The sequence below is a fragment of the Xenopus laevis genome, chromosome 2S (genome assembly GCF_017654675.1).
Source record: "Xenopus laevis strain J_2021 chromosome 2S, Xenopus_laevis_v10.1, whole genome shotgun sequence".
Taxonomy (NCBI): Eukaryota; Metazoa; Chordata; class Amphibia; order Anura; family Pipidae; genus Xenopus; species Xenopus laevis.
In genome coordinates this window covers 165,647,489-165,668,698 of record NC_054374.1, presented here as the reverse complement: position 1 = coordinate 165,668,698, position 21,210 = coordinate 165,647,489, and the positions used below count along the sequence as shown (strand labels likewise).

At 42.1% G+C, this 21,210-nt stretch overlaps 1 protein-coding gene across 1 annotated transcript; it reads left to right on the top strand.

The window, feature by feature from the left end:
* Nucleotides 1–882: 882 nt before the first annotated feature.
* On the top strand, nucleotides 883–16,453 carry paaf1.S (proteasomal ATPase associated factor 1 S homeolog). Its single transcript, NM_001088327.1, is given in 12 exon segments — nucleotides 883–928; nucleotides 4,061–4,101; nucleotides 5,164–5,258; nucleotides 6,928–6,966; nucleotides 9,765–9,863; nucleotides 10,925–11,075; nucleotides 11,221–11,415; nucleotides 11,572–11,663; nucleotides 13,502–13,617; nucleotides 13,956–14,038; nucleotides 15,791–15,873; nucleotides 16,085–16,453. Coding segments are annotated over 12 exon segments (1,113 nt in total). The 5' UTR covers nucleotides 883–890; the 3' UTR covers nucleotides 16,166–16,453.
* The last annotated feature ends 4,757 nt before the right edge of the window (nucleotides 16,454–21,210 follow it).

Below are 21,210 nucleotides of genomic sequence, written 5' to 3'. Positions count from 1 at the left end.
TGATGGTTTCTGAAGGATAATCCAGTCATTATGGGAAACCATTTGGTTTCCCAACATACCTCCCAACTGTCCCTTTTTCGGAGGGACAGTCCCTCTTTTGACAGCTCAACCAGCAGTCCCTCATTTGTACTGGAAAGTCCCTCTTTTCTCTGCACTGAACAGCCAGAAAAAGAAACAAAGTTTCTCACTTAATGGCTTTTAGCAGAGAGCCCAGAACAGCTAACAGGTGCAAATAAGATACTTTGTAACAATTTTGAGACACAAAAACACAGTTTAGATAAGGAGAAATATTTTCAAACTTTCATAACCTGCCGAATTTTGTAAAACAAACATGGTAATTAGGGGGTGTGGCCACAGAAAGGGGTGTGGTCAAAAAAATTGCTGCACTACATGCGGAAATTTTATTTTTTGTCCCTCTTTTTACTTCCAAAATGTTGGGAGGTATGCGAACACCAAAAATAAAAAACAGTTGAAACAAAACTTTCCAAAATTGCTGCGTGTGCTTCTGCCCCACTGGAAGCTCCCAGGACATCATCTACAAGTAATGCCTAACTGTATTGTTTCAATTACCACGAAAAATACTGCATAGTAGTAGTATACTGAGGAGACTTCCCCTTTAAAGCGCGCCAAATTCATGCGCCAATGGGATCTAGCCGACTGGACAAGATAGGTTGCACCGTGCCATCAAACAGCTTCTCAGGACTCCGCCCTGCTGCTGAGGAACGAGCAGGTACAAAACCTCTATCCGTACTTCCGGCTGATGGCTACGCGCTGATTGGCTCAAATTCAGTAGACAGAGGGTATTTGAGGTATCAACTTCCGGATGAGTCACAGCCAGTGATTCATAGGGAAAATGTTATTGAGGCGTTAGATGAAACGCAATGGCTGCCATGCTCTCTATACAGGGGGACTGGGACCAAGTCCTGAGGTGAGACGCGGAGTTTGGGGCTTGTCTGACACTTACATTGGCTTAACCCTTTGCTTCAACAGTACAGAGCCACTAATGAATGGCAATTACTTGTCTACCCTCCCCCAACTCTTACAGTTTAGTTTGCAGATTGTGCTATAGATACCAGTGAGGACCTGAGAGATTATTAGATTGGATATTACTTTATGTACAGTAGGGCCTGGCCTCTATAGCCTGGGACATCCTCTCTGGCCAGGCCCATTCCATTATGTGACAGAGTAATAGGATAAAAGGAGCAGTTATGTACCATAGGTCTTGTTGCCTATAGCAACCAGTCTGCAAGTAACATTTGCTGGTCACCTGTTTGAAAGTAAAAAGAAACTGGTTGCTATGGGTTACTAGATATTGGCAAAAGTAGCACCTTTTATTACATTTCCCCATGAAAGCCGACTGCTCATGTCTATGAACTGACTGGTTTAAGCCTTTCAGACCTTAAAGGGGAGTTATCACAATAATGAAAATTGTATTTAAACTTCCGCATACTGAAGACATTTTATAAATACAATCAATTAAAAATTCTGTACTATTTCTGAATTAATCAAGTTCACTATCCCTCTCTCAGCATCTGTTTCTCTTCATTTTTCTTCATGCAGCAGTTGGGTGTCAGATATTCACTGACAGTTACATCCAATATATCTTATAGGGGGGCTCCTTTTGCCTAGAAGATGTATTAGAGGCCACTCTATTAAACTCACCAGACATCATGTCTCTCTACATGCAGGATTTGTGCAAAAGGCAGTTATTTTGTTACATTTTGTTTGTACTGGAATCAGTTATTTGAGTGAGCTCTAATACATCTGCTAGGAAAGGAGCCCCCCCATAAGATATATTGGATCTGTCAGTGAATATCTGACACCCAACTGCTGCATGAAGACAGAATGAAGAGAGACAGATGCTGAGAGAGGCAGTAGCGTTCGTTGAGGGGGGCGGGCCCTGGTGCGTGAGGCGCAGCCAGGCCCCGCCCCCCTCCGTACGGCCGCATTAGCCCACATTTCTCAGTGGCGCACGGACTGCCGGGGGGCCCTGAGGGGGTGCGGGCCCTGGCCCGCTCGCACCCCCTGCTCCCCCGGTAGTTCCGCCACTGGAGAGAGGGATAGTGAATACAAAGTTGATTATTTCAGAAACAATGCAGAATATTTAATTGATTGTATTTAGAAAGTTTCTTATTTCAGTATGGTGAAGCTTATATTACATTTTCATTTTTTCAGGACTTCCCTTTGTAATCCATTTAAGTCACTGATAACTGAACTGGCCACAAGAGGGTAGAGCCTCAACCCTTTTCAAGAGAAAAAAAGGTTTAATCATTGGAGGTGCCAGTTGGTGGGACCATGGTGCTACTATAGTGAGCCTGGCACTGCTATTTTGTTTCCCGATTGCTGCGGCCCTGGGCTGTGCATATGAGCAGGGGAGCAGAGACTCCACTTTTAGTGACTGAATTCCAGTTTTACTCTAAACACACTTTCCTTCTCCTTTAAATTGGTGGTTGTCAGACTTTTAGGGTTCAAAATTCCCTAAGATCAGGGCCCTCTTTATTAATAACAAGGTTATAGATAAAATACATTAGTATTTCAGCCATCAGCAGTTCAGTTATCAGCCATAGCACCAGGAATATTTACAGCAGCACAATTTATTCATATGATCAGATGTTTAAAAAACAATGTAGCAGAAGCCAGTTGCATAACAGACCTGGGGAGGACTAACTGTTTCATAAGTCAGACCCAACTAACAGGGAGGGATAGACAGTGACGGACAACAGCAACTCCATTTACACAGAACTATAAACCCAGTGAGAATGAGGAATGAATGGATATTGGGAAGTTGTATCAGGAGTCAGAAGCAGCAGTGCAGAGAAGAGAAAGGGACAGACACAATGACAGTTACACAGAACTATAAACCCAGTGAGAATGAGGAATGAATGGATATTGGGAAGTTGTATCAGGAGTCAGAGGCAGCAGTGCAGAGAAGAGAAAGGGACAGACACAATGACAGTTACACAGAACTATAAACCCAGTGAGAATGAGGAATGAATGGATATTGGAAAGTTGTATCAGGAGTCAGAAGCAGCAGTGCAGAGAAAGGGACAGACACAATGACAGTTACACAGAACTATAAACCCAGTGAGAATGAGGAATGAATGATATTGGGAAGTTGTATCAGGAGTCAGAGGCAGCAGTGCAGAGAAAGGGACAGACACAATGACAGTTACACAGAACTATAAACCCAGTGAGAATGAGGAATGAATGGATATTGGGAAGTTGTATCAGGAGTCAGAAGCAGCAGTGCAGAGAAGAGAAAGGGACAGACACAATGACAGTTACACAGAACTATAAACCCAGTGAGAATGAGGAATGAATGGATATTGGGAAGTTGTATCAGGAGTCAGAAGCAGCAGTGCAGAGAAGAGAAGAGAAAGGGACAGACACAATGACAGTTACACAGAACTATAAACCCAGTGAGAATGAGGAATGAATGGATATTGGGAAGTTGTATCAGGAGTCAGAAGCAGCAGTGCAGAGAAGAGAAAGGGACAGACACAATGACAGTTACACAGAACTATAAACCCAGTGAGAATGAGGAATGAATGGATATTGGGAAGTTGCTTTAAAGGGCAAGTAAACCTCAAAATAAAAATTTGCTTGATAAAAAGAAAAGCAACTTTGCAATTTACATTCCTTATAAATTTTTATGGTTTTTAAGTTATTTGTATATGTATTGTTATTGAAAGCAGTGCTTGTCTTTCCTTTTCTATTCTCTGCACTGCTGGTTCAGACTGTTGATACATTGTAAGACAAGGCAGATGATTAACAGACCTGTCTTTGCTGGGGAACTCAGACATTTGCAACATTGTTTAAAAAGTACAATGTCCCTGTCCCACAGAGCATGCAATCTAAGTAGTAGAAATGCAACATTATGTACATTCAGCTTGCTTTGCTTGCACTTTCTATTATTGTGACCTACTGATGTGACTGTAACTATGTTACTTATAATATTAACTGTATTCTTGTCACTATGTCCTGTGCTGAGGTGACGTCAAAGCCTTTATATGTTGTGCCTTGTGGCCTGTCCCTTACATGAAATTCTCTTTATTTTAAGGGAGGCTGAAGGGGAAGTCTGGGTATCCTGCAAGATTCCAGGTAGGTTTCATTGTGTTGCTGAACAACAGGCCTGAAGGGCCGACCCCGTCTCATGCACAGAGCAGCCTCGGCAGACTTGCAGCCGATAAAATGCCCACGGATGGAACAGGGAAGGGCCTGTGTAGATGATGATCTGCTGAGATGCTTTAAGGAGAACAAAAGCCTAAATAAAGAAGTAACTAGAAATTATGTACATGATGTTTTGTGCTTCTGCATCAGCTTATATTACAGGGGAAGCTCGTTTTCTGCTGGATAATTAGTGACGAGCCCTAAACTTAGCTTCTCAACAGCCAATCAGAGCCCACTGAGCATGTGAGTGTCACAGACACTTTCCAAGATGGTCTGTAATATAAGCTGATGCGACAGGTTTGCTGATTATTCAATTCTGATGCTAATTGCACTGGTTTCTGTGCTGCCATGTAGTAATTATGTGTATTAATGACTAATCAGCCTTATATTGTGACATTTCTATTCTATGTGTACTGTATATTGTGAGTGGCTCCCTAAGCTCAGTAAGTGACAGCAGCACAGAGCATGTGCAGTGAATCAGCAGAAAAGAAGATGGGGAGCTACTGGGGCATCTTTGGAGACACAGATCTTTACTGCTAAAGGGCTGTGGTTGCCTTGGGCTGGTACAGAAGCACAAAACATCATGTACAACATTTCTACCTACTTCTTTAGTTAGGCTTTAGTTCTCCTTTACCATTTTTGTTCGCCTCCTTCAGCCATACAATTGCAACCAATTGCTTCACTATCAGTCTGGGAGGCTATAGAACCAGAACCAGAACCAGACTGAGGTGCGTCACCGATAAACATGAAAGAGCTGAATTACTAGTGACCATTCACTTCCAGGTTTTAATGACAAAATAAAAATGTTTTTGCCAGCATTTCAGTGTTATCGTGACTCCTTCAAAATGTTCTTATGCTGCTACTCGTGACTGATGTGTGTGTCCTTGGTGCACAAGTTATATTTAATTGCATTAGTGTTAATTTGGGCTTTCTAAAGCACAGCCCAAACCTGCTGTTTTTCTCGTAATGTCCTTTGTTGTTTCTGTTCCTCAGGGAAGCCTACGATTCGTGGAAGCCTGACATCGAAGGGTATAAGTTCTGATGGGGTCCTGGAAGTCACCACCTCCGAGGAATTTGTTGTACAGGAAGTCACAAAGGTAAATTCACCTACACGTAGTAAAGCAAGGACTTGGTGCTGCACATGTAGGTTCTATTCTGATTAAAAGGCCAGTACTGCATAAAACACTGCATGTGTATTCCCTGCCAAAAGCGCCCTTGAACCAAAGGCTAATTTGTATTATTGTAGTTTGTAAGCCTTCATTTAGCAAGCTTGCATATCCCTTGTAACTAGGGGTAGTGCCCCCCCGAGAGTGGAATAGTAGTGCCGACTATTGAGGCTAAACAAAGTAGCCTCTGTGACCAGAGTGGCACTTAGAAATGCCGACTGCCTGTTGTCTTTCCCAATCCCCAGATTACACTACTATTAGGTCACTACTAGGAGTAAGGTCATTATTCTTTCTCAGCATAGTCTGCATCAGGTCCACTCGCTGAACAACACCATGAGGATCATTGCCTTCCCTGGATCCCCCCTTTCTGTCAGTAGCTGGCTTGATGATGAGTTAAAAACTTGCACTGGCCTGGCCCCAGGGCCGCCATCAGGTAGAGTCCTGCAGTGGGTCGGGTAACCGCGGGTTACCCGCAAAACCTGCGGAACACTGCTGGTTGCAGATAGAAGTTGCGGGGCAGGTATAGACGCGAGTCAGCGTTTCTCCGGGTTTGCGGGACGCGGGTCTTCTCAATAGTGAGTTTTACTCCTTTTTTTCGGATCACACCTACTTCCAATGATGTCACTTCTGCACTTCCTGTTTTACTCCTTTTTTTCTTATCACGGCAACTTCTAATGATGCCACTTCCGGTTTGCAATGACAGCACTTCCTGTTTCTTGATGGTCAGCGGATCAGGTTGTGGATAAGGTACTTGCGGGTCAGGTAGAGGGTCCAAGCGGGTAAGTATGCGGGTGCGGGTTTAGCAAATTGGTTCCGCACAGGATGGCATCAGGGGGGAACAGAGGGTACTGTTGTACCAGGCCTAAAGGTGGCTTTTTGGGCTTCAGCTCTGTTTGCAGCAATTTCAATGCTGTCAAGGGCGGCCCAGCTATTTTGAAAAGTGGAGCACAGCCGCCCCCCCCCCCTTGACGGCGCCAACATTGTCCCGAAGCCGCAAACAGAGCCAAAGTTGAAGTCCTGAAGCCACAAGTTCAGTTCTACTGAACACCAATGTGTGTTTTTTTTATTTTATTAAACTTTTATGGGGGGCCCTGGCCCTGACCATCAATGGCTTTTTACAACCTCTGGGGGTAGGGTTGCCACCTTTTTTGGAAAACAAATACCGGCTTCCTATATATTTCGATTTTTTAATAACATTGGGATCAACCATCATTTTGTGGCAACCCTATCTGGGGGGGGCGGGGTATTACCGTTTTTAGGGCTGACGTCTGTGTGGCCTTTTTGTACAGGGCCCCATGATTTCTAATGGAGGCTTTGCCTGGCCCAATACAAGGTGACATTTTGCTGGAAATCCAATGAATTCAAGGGTTTTTAACCTTAGTGATGTGTGGGACAGAGTGCATTAATTCAGGAGCAGCTGCTACATTCAGGTTTTTGATTTTACTGGTGAACTCCTGTTTAAAGTGAAAGGTATCGTGTAAATGTTTATGTGATTGTATAATGATAGACTGAATCCATTTCTACCCTGTGCACCTTACAGAATAAAATCACACTTTCCTGCCCTGGAGAGAATATTTCAAGTACATTTTTGTCTCCTTATGCAAGTTTTTCCAACGTCCACGAAAAAAATGTAAGCTTTACTTTCTTTTGTTTCACTCATTTGTATGTTTAGATGCCTTTACAATATGTATTTGTTTGATATCTTTCTGTACATGCTATGAGTAAACACTGTGGGAAGTTCCTCAGACTAGGTATTCGTATATATGACCGTATATATCACAGTTTAGGTATTGCCCTGCGCTAAGCACAATTCAGCAGGAACAGTCCCCTAAGTTTGCTCATAGTCTGTACAGAGAGATCCCATAAAACTATGGCAGCATAGGTATTCCCCTGTACTAAGCACAATTCAGCAGGAACAGTCCCTAAGTTTGCTCATAGTCTGTACAGAGAGATCCCATAAAACTATGGCAGCATAGGTATTCCCCTGTACTAAGCACAATTCAGCAGGAACAGTCCCCTAAGTTTGTTCATAGTCTGTACAGAGAGATCCCATAAAACTATGGCAGCATAGGTATTCCCTGTACTAATCACAATTCAGCAGGAACAGTCCCCTAAGTTTGCTCATAGTCTGTACAGAGAGATCCCATAAAACTATGGCAGCATAGGTATTCCCTGTACTAAGCACAATTCAGCAGGAACAGTCCCCTAAGTTTGCTCATAGTCTGTACAGAGAGATCCCATAAAACTATGGCAGCATAGGTATTCCCTGTACTAAGCACAATTCAGCAGGAACAGTCCCCTAAGTTTGCTCATAGTCTGTACAGAGAGATCCCATAAAACTATGGCAGCATAGGTATTCCCTGTACTAAGCACAATTCAGCAGGAACAGTCCCTAAGTTTGCTCATAGTCTGTACAGAGAGATCCCATAAAACTATGGCAGCATAGGTATTCCCCTGTACTAAGCACAATTCAGCAGGAACAGTCCCCTAAGTTTGCTCATAGTCTGTACAGAGAGATCCCATAAAACTATGGCAGCATAGGTATTCCGTGTACTAAGCACAATTCAGCAGGAACAGTCCCTAAGTTTGCTCATAGTCTGTACAGAGAGATCCCATAAAACTATGGCAGCATAGGTATTCCCCTGTACTAAGCACAATTCAGCAGGAACAGTCCCCTAAGTTTGCTCATAGTCTGTACAGAGAGATCCCATAAAACTATGGCAGCATAGGTATTCCCCTGTATTAAGCACAATTCAGCAGGAACAGTCCCCTAAGTTTGCTCATAGTCTGTACAGAGAGATCCCATAAAACTATGGCAGCATAGGTATCCCCTGTACTAAGCACAATTCAGCAGGAACAGTCCCCTAAGTTTGCTCATAGTCTGTACAGAGAGATCCCATAAAACTATGGCAGCATAGGTATTCCCTGTACTAAGCACAATTCAGCAGGAACAGTCCCCTAAGTTTGTTCATAGTCTGTACAGAGAGATCCCATAAAACTATGGCAGCATAGGTATTCCCTGTACTAATCACAATTCAGCAGGAACAGTCCCCTAAGTTTGTTCATAGTCTGTACAGAGAGATCCCATAAAACTATGGCAGCATAGGTATTCCCTGTACTAATCACAATTCAGCAGGAACAGTCCCCTAAGTTTGCTCATAGTCTGTACAGAGAGATCCCATAAAACTATGGCAGCATAGGTATTCCCTGTACTTAGCACAATTCAGCAGGAACAGTCCCTAAGTTTGCTCATAGTCTGTACAGAGAGATCCCATAAAACTATGGCAGCATAGGTATCCCCTGTACTAAGCACAATTCAGCAGGAACAGTCCCCTAAGTTTGTTCATAGTCTGTACAGAGAGATCCCATAAAACTATGGCAGCATAGGTATTCCCTGTACTAATCACAATTCAGCAGGAACAGTCCCCTAAGTTTGCTCATAGTCTGTACAGAGAGAACCCATAAAACTATGGCAGCATAGGTATTCCCCTGTACTAAGCACAATTCAGCAGGAACAGTCCCCTAAGTTTGCTCATAGTCTGTACAGAGAGATCCCATAAAACTATGGCAGCATAGGTATTCCCCTGTACTAAGCACAATTCAGCAGGAACAGCCCCTAAGTTTGCTCATAGTCTGTACAGAGAGATCCCATAAAACTATGGCAGCATAGGTATTCCCTGTACTAAGCACAATTCAGCAGGAACAGTCCCTAAGTTTGCTCATAGTCTGTACAGAGAGATCCCATAAAACTATGGCAGCATAGGTATCCCCTGTACTAAGCACAATTCAGCAGGAACAGTCCCCTAAGTTTGTTCATAGTCTGTACAGAGAGATCCCATAAAACTATGGCAGCATAGGTATTCCCTGTACTAATCACAATTCAGCAGGAACAGTCCCCTAAGTTTGCTCATAGTCTGTACAGAGAGAACCCATAAAACTATGGCAGCATAGGTATTCCCCTGTACTAAGCACAATTCAGCAGGAACAGTCCCCTAAGTTTGCTCATAGTCTGTACAGAGAGATCCCATAAAACTATGGCAGCATAGGTATTCCCCTGTACTAAGCACAATTCAGCAGGAACAGTCCCCTAAGTTTGCTCATAGTCTGTACAGAGAGATCCCATAAAACTATGGCAGCATAGGTATTCCCCTGTACTAAGCACAATTCAGCAGGAACAGTCCCCTAAGTTTGCTTAGAGTCTGTACAGAGAGATAAGTTAAAACATGACACACTTGCTTTATTGTTATATGGCTTCCAACCTTTTCTGCAGACACTAGTTGTGCTGGATTAAATAACATCTCATACTTAGTGAGCAAACTGATTATCAGGTGCAGTACATTCCAGGCTGCACTGGTGATTTTTCCTTATGGAGCTGAAGATTTTGGATAAAATAAAGTTAAATTGAGCAGTTTCTGCCTTCTCCTGCAGGTCAGTTACTTGGACATCTCCAGCGGAGGGGACCTCGGAGTCTCCAGCAGCACAGATCAGACCTTTAAGGTGTGGGAGACCCATAATGCAGAAGTAAAGGTAGGAAAGGGGAGGCTATCTTAGGCTATTGTTCTATTGTTTCTATCTGTATATCTGACGATTCAGCTCTACACGTGTGTATTGAAATGAGCGATCTTTCCTGGAAACATTGTAATTGAACATCTAAGGCCTCCTTAAGAAATACAGCCATACACTAAGCAACATGACTGCTGAATAATTTCCTGGTCTATATGAAGTGACCTTCCAGTCTCTTTCTATGCACACCCAGAGAGATGGACAGGTCCCCCCATGAATAGATCATCCGTCTGGCACTTTGCTTCCCATGCAAATATGTGAACATATGTAGGTGAATGTGGTGTAAGTTATAAGTAAGTTTCCTTTGGTTTATTATAGTGAAGCCACACGCTGCTGTAGCATTGATGCTGTTATATTTCCTTATGTAAATAGAATACAATTCAGCTAGTTGCAATCTTAAGTCCTTTTGGATACTAGGGATCTCCAGTGTGTGGTCGTCTTATTGTTTAACTGCAATTTACAGCTCTTCCTGCATTTCTTCACTATACATAGGTCAGGTAGTTTAAAGGATAAGTAAACCTTTAAAATAAGTGAATGTAAAATTGATGAGGGGACTATTCAAAGCACTTTTGCTATGTACATTCATTATTTATTTTGGTTTTATTCCAAGATATTAAGGGATACATGTACTGTTAATATGAATGAATCTTGTTACAACAGCGCCACCTGCTGGTCAGTTTCCCACCTGTCTGACCAGCAAGTAGTCAAGGAAGTTGTCAGGGGAAAGAAAGAGACTGATGTTCTTCTGCTTAGGAAAGATGTGAGAAAGGTTTCTAATTTTATTCCTAAGCGGAAGAACATCAGCCTCTTTCTAGACAGCAGGATGGCACTCAGAAGCACATCTTTTTCCAAAGATGCCCGAAGTTGCCTCACGAGGAAACTTCGGGTGACTTCGGAAAACAAAGCTCTCCAAGTGCCTTCCCGCCGGCAATTTAGATTGTAACCGGCGAGGAGGCAGTAAACTCCCCGAATTTCCACGTGTGTCTCTGCCCTTATGAACAGAGGCCATTATTTGATTCTTGCAGAGCGTACTGGAAGGTCACACGATGGACGTCTTCTGCTGCAAGTTCTTTCCCTCAGGGCAGGAGGTGCTGAGCGGCGGGTTGGATTCGCTGGTGAAGGTCTGGTCTGTAAATGATGGAAGCTGCTTAGCGACACTGAAAGGACACAGAGGAAGTAACTGAACAATTTGTTTATTTACAAGAAGTCTTATCTGCCCTCTATTTCCCCATACCCACTGAAGTCATATGTGACATGTAACTACCATATACAGTGAGTGCAAGTTGTAGTTCAGTTATTCATTAAGCAATCTGTCCCACAGGTATCCTGGACATCGCAGTTGTGGCTGATGGACAGAATGTCATTTCCTCGGGGCAGGATGGCACAGCTCGATTATGGGACTCTGCCCAAGGCTCCTGCATATCGGTGGTGGATGACTCTTACTCCCCTATTAACGCCATTGCTGTGGGCGAGGTTGGGAATTCACTAAATCTGGGCTCTTCCAAGGAAGCTCCTAGTAAGTTATAGATTTTTAAACAAATCAAGTCCCAGTCATTATTGGCTTACACTTTCTGTAGCATGGAACTTTAGGCTGTGGCTCTCTACCTCTGCCAATGGCAAGCATTGACCAACAATTTGTAACATGTGAGTAGAAGCTGTTTGTATTTCCCAGGTGATAGGGAAGTCGGAACTGAAGGGAAACTGCTGATTTTGGCCCGAGAGGATAAATCATTGGAAGGAGTGAGCCTGCACAGCCGCCAGTCGGTGAGTAGCAATCTCCTAACTATACGTTGTTCCACCTTCACTCACCAGAAAGAAACAGTAACATCAAAAAATGAAAGTGTTTTAAAGTAATACAATTATAATGTACCATTGCCCTGCACTGGTAAAACTGCTGTGGTTGCTTCAGAAACACTACGATAGTTTATATAAACAAGCTGCTGTGTAGCCATGGGGGCAGCCATTCAAGCACAGGATACACAGTAGATAACAGATAAGTACTACTATAGTTTATATAAACAAGCTGCTGTGTAGCCATGGGGGCAGCCATTCAAGCACAGGATACACAGTAGATAACAGATAAGTACTACTATAGTTTATATAAACAAGCTGCTGTGTAGTCATGGGGGCAGCCATTCAAGCACAGGATACACAGTAGATAACAGATAAGTACTACTATAGTTTATATAAACAAGCTGCTGTGTAACCATGGGGGCAGCCATTCAAGCACAGGATACACAGTAGATAACAGATAAGTACTACTATAGTTTATATAAACAAGCTGCTGTGTAGCCATGGGGGCAGCCATTCAAGCACAGGATACACAGTAGATAACAGATAAGTACTACTATAGTTTATATAAACAAGCTGCTGTGTAGCCATGGGGGCAGCCATTCAAGCACAGGATACACAGTAGATAACAGATAAGTACTACTATAGTTTATATAAACAAGCTGCAGTGTAGCCATGGGGGCAGCCATTCAAACACAGGATACACAGTAGATAACAGATAAGTACTACTATAGTTTATATAAACAAGCTGCTGTGTAACCATGGGGGCAGCCATTCAAGCACAGGATACACAGTAGATAACAGATAAGTACTACTATAGTTTATATAAACAAGCTGCTGTGTAGCCATGGGGGCAGCCATTCAAAAGAGAAAAGGCTCAGGTTACACAGCAGATAGCAGATAGGCTCTGTAGAACATAATGTTATCCACTATTAAACCTGTGCCATATAGCCTTTTTTCAATTCCTGCCATTTCTACACAGCAGCTTGTTTATATGAACTATAGTAGTGTTTCTGAAGCAAACAGATCATTTTTTCCCAGTGCAGGGCAACACTACATGATATTTTCATTACTTTAATTACATTTTTTTTGGTGTTACTGTTCGTTTAAGGAGCTAGGTAGGGAAATAAAGTATAGTAAAAGTGCTGGTAAGATGCAGACAGAACAATATAAAGTGAGGAGATTTGGTGAGGGAAGGGCAGAGGAATGTACAGTAAGGACATTATAAGGAGTGTAAGGAAAAGTGTATAGTAAGGAGATTATTGTGATTGACATAATGTACAGTAGGAGAAACTGATAAGCAAGTGGAACAGTGGGCATAAAGGAGACTGGTAAGGGGCAGGCAGAACGATACAAAGCAAGAAAATTGGGGAACCATAGTGAACAGTAAGATAATTGTAGAGGGTTACTGCACTTGAGGAGTGTGAGTGATCAATTATACACAAAGGAGAGATACAAGGGGCAGGTGGACAACTGATGAGATGAGAGATGAGAGGCAGAAAATATAATGTACAGTAGGTAAGGAGATTGGTGAGGGGAAGATAAAATAATACATTGTAAGATGAGGAGGTAAGTGGCCCAAGGTCCATAATGGGATTGCATCTTAGAACTGAGTGGGAGCTGTAGAGCCTTACGAGGTGTGCAGTGATTTACCATAGATTGTGCCCTAAGGTATAAATACTACTATTGTACTGAATTCTGTATTGGACTTGTTAGTACTTTGTGCTCATAGTAAACTCAGCCCTGTCCTGTTTTGCCTCAAACCCTCAGTTGCCTCTCTGTAAGTAAATTATGTTTTTCTTTTGATCCAGGTTTTCATTTTTGAAGGTTCTGACCCTTTTAACTGCTGCACCTTTATCTCCAGTGTGGGGGTGCTAGCTGGGGACCTTAATGGTAACATATTCCACGTAGATATCAGGAACCCAAAGTAAGTATGAGATAAATCTCACTGTAATAGAGCAGAGTTCTAGTTCTCCAGCCTGTCTTCTCTTGCACGTCTAACACGTGACTGTTGGGGGATTTTTATGTTAATTTTATCACGTTCCAACTCAACTGTGTCAATTTAATTGCACTTGGGAACCTCTGGTTGATCCCAGCAAAGTTGATTGGCCAAGGCAGAAAAAACAGACAACCAATGACCCCATTTGAACCTCATCAATGAATCCTTTAATGAAGAGGCCTACACACATGCCTACTGCACTTTTGGCTCATTAATAAAATCAGCCTAATAAGCACATATCCTGATGATAATTATGTCTATTTCAGAACTGCTGTGGAAACTGTTTCCTGGTCAGAAAGACCCGTGTTGTCATTGGTTCCCTTCAGAGACACCTACATCGCCAGTTATGGTAGGAACTGTTATTTTAATGTCACACAGGAGAATAATATCCCTATACCGGTATAGATTATCTCTCTATATGTTATCTGAGCAAACTTAATACTCTGTTCCTACTGAATTGTGCAGGGAAGGTTTAGCTCCCCTTAAAGGATAAGTAAACCTTTAAGATAAGTAAATGTAAAATTGATGAGGGGGCTGTTCTTTTTTTTTTTTATAATCTCTTTTATTTTTCAAAATTAGATACATTGATAGAGAATAATGTAAATATAATTTTCAGTACAGAACATTTCAACTGGTTCACATCAGTACAACTTCATTCAGTATAACATACATCAAAAGCATTGTTTTACTCAAGGTTGTAGAAATACATTCCATGGGGCCCAAATTTGTGTATGTTTCTCTACCCTGTCTTCTAATAAAGCCGTTAAATACAACAGATTCTGTGTTTGGGTAATTCTTGCAATTACGGCATGAACATCTATAGTGTGTTGCAGCCAGTGTTTCGCTAAATTGGTTCGTGCGGCAGCTAAGATTTGTCCCATCAAGGTATTCTGGAGCTTCGTGAGGCCTTTGGATGGACAGGCTAAAAGAGTCGTAGTGGCCTCAGGGACTATATGCGTATGAAATACTCGCTCAAGTAGGCTATAAACTTCTGCCCAATATTGCTTTGCCACAGGACATGTCCACCAGATATGCGGATAATCCCCAACTGCTGTACAACCCCTGAAGCAAGAATCGGGAGTGGAAGATGAGGGGGCTATTCTAAGCACTTTTGTAATGTACATTCATTATTTATTTTGTTTTAATTCCAAGATATTAAGGGATACATGTACTGTTACTATGAATGAATTTTGTTACAACAGCGCCACCTGCTGGTCAGTTTCCCACCAGTCTGACCAGCAAGTAGTCAAGGAAGTTGTCAGGAGAAAGAAAGAGGCTGATGTTCTTCTGCTTAGGAATAACATTAGAAACCTTTTTCACATCCTTTCCTAAGCAGAAGAACATCAGAGCAGCCCCTCTAACAGTACATGTATCCCTTAATATCTTGGAATAAAAACAAAACAAATAATGAATGTACATTATAAAAGTGCTTAGAATAGCCCCCTCATCAATTTTACATTCACTTATTTTAAAGGTTTACTTATCCTTTAAATGTGTTTACTGATCTTAAAACATTAGATGTATTTACCTAGAAAATATTGTATTGTGCTGTTACCAACATGGAGGATGAATATTATTTTTATTTAATAATATAAAATGTATATAAAAGCAACACAGGTATGGGATCCGTTATCTGGAAAGCTTCATATCACGGAAAGGCCATCTCCGATAGACTCCATCTTATCCATATAATCCAAATATTTAAGAATGATTTCCTATTTTTCTGTGTAATAATAAAACAGTAGTTTGTACTTGATCCCAACTAAGATATAATTAATCCTTATTGGAGGCAAAACCAGCCCATTGGGTTTTATTCAATGTTTATATGATTTTCTAGTAGACTTAAAATATGAAGATCCATTAGAGAGAGATTCTTTATCCAAAAAAAACCCAGGTCCCGAGCATCCTGGATAACGGGTCCCATACCTGTATATTTATAATACAGTAAAACCCCTGTTTTATGTTTTTCAGGGAACCAGAACAATAGTGCAAAATTAGGGAAAATGTAAAATCAGGAACATGCATTATACTGTATATAAAAAATGAGGGAAAATGTAAAATCCGGGTATGTAAAATTGATGTTTCACTCTATTCCCATTAGGTAATGGAACCTGCTACATCCCCTCGAAGGGTTCTGATCATGTTCTGCAGCTCACTGGGCCTCAGAAACAACCCGTGTTCCAGGTAATGTAACAATACAATTTTGTTTCAAGGGAATGTTGGGAAATGACTTTATGATTTGATGTGTCAGCTGGTGATTAAACTGTGTGTCTATAAAGGGTCTGGATGTATTTACACAAGAATATGTTGACTTGAATGACAACCAGCTCCACTGCTGATCCTGGAATTAGAACAATAAATGTTTTCATCTTCCATTCATTGTTCCCTTTCCCAGGTTGCAGCATGGAAGAAGCTTGTGTACAGCTGCTGCAGAGACGGATTCATCCGCAAATATGAAATCCCAGATCTGGGATAGATTTGCAAACTGTACAGAATTTCCAATTTCTGAATTACTAACCTGCTTCCTATGTTTCCTCTGACCAAAGATCAAGCCTTATAGATGAGAAACAATATATTGTATTTATAGCGAGAGTTTAACAGCCAGCTGTTTTATATAACATGGAGAGATGCATATATGTGTTTTTTTATATGGTGAGCACAGACAATACCTTCCCTGCATATTTCTACTACAACTTATGGGAAGGAAGTATGCAGCATGTGTTTTCAGTATGTTATTATATTTACATAAACAGAGTTCCCTGTATAACTCAGCCTGCAGCCTTGTGTCTTTATATGGTCACAGAACAACCCCTCAGTGACTTCTAATATCCTTATCATTTACAGTAGGGGGTACATTATCCCTTATAATACATGAGTGATACTCAGAGTTCCCTGTATAACTCAGCCTGCAGCCTTGTGCCTTTATATGGTCACAGAACAACCCCTCAGTGACTTCTAATATCCTTATCATTTACAGTAGGGGGTACATTATCCCTTATAATACATGAGTGATACTCAGAGTTCCCTGTATAACTCAGCCTGCAGCCTTGTGTCTTTATATGGTCACAGAACAACCCCTCAGTGACTTCTACTATCCTTATCATTTACAGTAGGGGGTACATTATCCCTTATAATACATGAGTGATACTCAGAGTTCCCTATATAACTCAGCCTGCAGCCTTGTGCCTTTATATGGTCACAGAACAACCCCTCAGTGACTTCTAATATCCTTATCATTTACAGTAGGGGGTACATTATCCCTTATAATACATGAGTGATACTCAGAGTTCCCTGTATAACTCAGCCTGCAGCCTTGTGCCTTTATATGGTCACAGAACAACCCCTCAGTGACTTCTAATATCCTTATCATTTACAGTAGGGGGTACATTATCCCTTATAATACATGAGTGATACTCAGAGTTCCCTGTATAACTCAGCCTGCAGCCTTGTGCCTTTATATGGTCACAGAACAACCCCTCAGTGACTTCTACTATCCTTATCATTTACAGTAGGGGGTACATTATCCCTTATAATACATGAGTGATACTCAGAGTTCCCTATATAACTCAGCCTGCAGCCTTGTGTCTTTATATGGTCACAGAACAACCCCTCGATGTCTTCTAATATCCTTATCATTTACAGTAGGAGGTACATTATCTCTTATAATACATGAGTGATACTCAGAGTTCCCTGTATAACTCAGCCTGCAGCCTTGTGCCTTTATATGGTCACAGAACAACCCCTCAGTACATTATAATACATGAGTGGTACAATATATAAATCCCATGTAGAAGTGATCAGAGAAACATCAAGCCATGAAGCCACCTTCCAATACCTGACATAGGTATAAACGTGAGCTCTACTCCCACCTACAGGATCCTATGTGTTTTGCCACCAACTCGCTTGTTGGAATGCATGTTGCTGCAGCAACTACGTTAAATGTGTGTAAGTGTTGGATTTGCACTCATTCACCTATCTCAGCATTTGACGATACAGGACATTGTGCTCATGCCCAATGGGACTATCACACCAATAGGGGCTTCTCTAGCCCACCTACTTTTTATAACAACAAATCCTTTGCTGTAGTTGGAGAGATCCCTGCGACTCTATGTAACACTGCCCGGCAGCGGCACTGCGTTATTTATATAGTGAATAAAGTACCTCCTCTTGTAAATTATAAGTCACAGAGGAGTTTCATGACCATATAAAAGTACGAGGCCGAAGGTCATGGAACTCTGAGGTAACTTCTAATATCCTCATATATTGCAACTGGGGGTACTTTATTTATTATAATACACAAGATTCAGTGAGTCATGTGACAGAAATGACATCACTACTCACCGTTTATAAGGATATAATTTATAAGAGATTTATGGCTTATGTGCATTATAAGATGTTATCCAACGCATCCTTCATTTATTCATCCGATGAGCCCCTCGCCTATCAGCAGAGTGACTTTAACAATATCTCCAAAGATGATTTTGCCGAATACGATCAGTGGTATAATTTTAACTGTTCCAAATCCAGTAATAACTGTAGCTGTAAGATTAACATGTTTCAATATCTTACCCAGTATATCTTGTGGGAAATGTCCTATACTTTGCTCCATACTATTATGTTTGTGGTCCCCCTGTTGCCTTTTGCTGCCTCGGGATTATGTACCATAGCCCGGCTCATTCCCCCAACCTGGTATACTAAAGGCCCCCATACATAGGCCGATAAAAGCTGCCGACAGACCGAGACGGCAGCTTATCGGGCCGTGTGTTGAGACCCCCGATGGGCTTTCCCAAACGATATCTGTCTGAAAGTCGGGCAGATGCCAATCGGGCAGGTTAGAAAATCCCATCGGATTTCGGGCGCATCTTTTCGTTGATGCAGCCTTGTGATTCGACTGCCCGTTTGGCATCCGTTCTAAACCGATCATGGGGCCGTAGGTCAGATCAGCCCGATATGGCCAACTTCAATGTGTGTTTATGGGGGAGAGATCGCCAAAAGTGCAGGTCTCTACCTCTATGGCCACCTTTACTACTCATACATTCCCGCCCACTTCCCACTCCACCACAATTAAAGGGATACTAGTTGGCCAAGTGCACAGTCCGTGTTTGATATTCCCTGGGTCAATCATCGTAAAAAGGCCTTTCGCTTTATTATTGATCTGTTCATTCTGCTGGATCACATCACAAATGAATACGACGACACCTTTAGAGCTGTAGCCAGGGAAGTGCAGTCCCTAAAGAAAGAGGTCTTGCAGCGGCTACTTTTAGATGATTTGACTGCTAGCCAGGGTGGCCTATACATGTCGGTGGCTGCAACTATATTGATGAATTTTATGATTTTGAACTAGCTGTCTCATTACACGTTGATAAAGTTGCCCAAATGAAGTCTGATTTTCTTTCTTCCCATATCGGACAGAACATATTTTCCTGGATAGACCCGTCCACTTGGTTTGCAGGCTTTGGCTCCTGGTTCTCTGGTTTGTTACACAGCTTATCATTGTCATTGCTTGTGTTATTCTTGTTTCATTTTGTTGTCTTCAACAAATCCGCCCTCTGCCACATATTATAACTTTGTGACATTCTGCTTTTGCAGCCTTGAGAAATGTATGTAGAACTAGACTGATAACATCTTAGGTTTTGCCTTGAGACCTGCCACTAAATAACAGCTAAAGCTATTTTGCTAAATAACTAGGATGACTCATTATAACCTGTCCTCCCTGATCTGTGCACAACCCTCGGGAGGCATGTGTTACAACCGGCACCCAATTCCAGAACAAGTGCCAAGCACCCTGGTCTCGGCTCGGCTTCACCAGTAGTGTGACCACCGTTGGGCTTCGGGAGGAGCCCTCAGCTTACTTGGGTGCCACCTGGACTTAATGAGGGGTACAAGGCGAGATGTTCTGGCTAGCAGAGGGGCACGGCTGTTAGCAAAGTCTTTTGGGCCGAAGGTCACGGTACAAAAGGATTAGGCAGAAGGATGGTCAGACAGGCTGGGTCGAGGCAGGTGGACATCAGAATCGTCAGGCAGGCAAGGGTCAAACCGGGTTGTCAATCAAGGGGTTGAGCTGGAAGAGTTGTCGTAGGCAGGCAAGGGTCAGGATACAGAATGCAGAGTAGTCAGGGAACAGGCTGGAGTCAAAACCGGATAATCAAGACAAACAGGTACAGGATCAGACGCACAAGGCTCAGGAACCACTAGAAACCAAGTTCTATCACGGGCACTGGCTGGGGGTCAGAATGGGCCTTAAATACAGACAAAGTTCGCGCCAAAACGTGCGCCAATTACGCCAGCGCGCCTGTACCCTTAAGAGGCACGCCGCGCGCGCCCTAAGAATCCAAGATGGTGCCGGCTCCTAAGAACACCGCGTGGCGGGCGTCCCCACCGATGGCGCTGCGGGTGACCCTGCGGCACAGGTAATTTCATTACAGCATGTAAGGGTATATAATGTTGTCATATACATCAATAAAGTGAACAAGTCTTGTACCACACTTCCCGAGATCTTGAGTCCTTCCTGGGCTACTCCAAGGGGGACATCAAGTGGTGACTAGTAGGCAAGCAGTCATGAATCCCTACATTTCTAATGATACTTACTGTAATATTATTTCTTATAATACACAACAGAATTGACTTACTTTGTTTTGATAATAATATATTGGTTCTTTATAATGGTGCTGTTATTTTATTACTTTTTAAACCTTAATACCAAGGTGTACTTTTAAAAAAAAAAAAAAGACATGGTTTCTTGGGGTAGACTTACTGTTAGTGGGATTTTTTGCCTTCTCTGTTAGTTTAGCCGCTGGGAGTCTTTGATTTAAAAATATCCACGAAACTATAAATATTTGATACTAGAGTGTACAGGAGACGTGGGACTTTTGAAATCATTGGTGTGTTTGATGTTTTGATAATAAACTTTTCTGTTAAAGCTACATCAACGTGTCTGTATCTGAGGAGACCGATTGAAACTCCAGAACACAAGTACTAATGGCTGACGCACACATGGGAATAGTAGAAAGATTCAATATACTATGGACTACCGGACACACGGGAACACATCATTAAAACATCAGTGACGGAGTGGGTCAAAGGGCCACATCACTTGTGCAAAGAGCACAATAGCATTCTTTGCACTAGTAGCGATGAATTTATGGGTTAAAACCTGGAAATTCGGATCTTAAAGGGATACTGTCATGGGAAAAATACATTTTTCAAAATGAATCAGTTAATAGTGCTGCTCCAGCAGAATTCTGCACTGAAATCAGTTTCTCAAAAGAGCAAACAGATTTTGTTATATTCAATTTTGAAATCTGACATGGGGCTAGACATATTGTCAATTTCCCAGCTGCCCAAAGTCATGACATCATATCCTGTATGCCAATAAGATGAAGTGACATCCTCCTCAGTCTTATGTGAGTGACATCATATCCTGTATGCCGATAAGATAAAGCTACATCCTCCTCAGTCTGTCAGTGACATCATATCCCGTATGCCAATAAGATGAAGCTACCTCCACCTCAGTCTTATGTC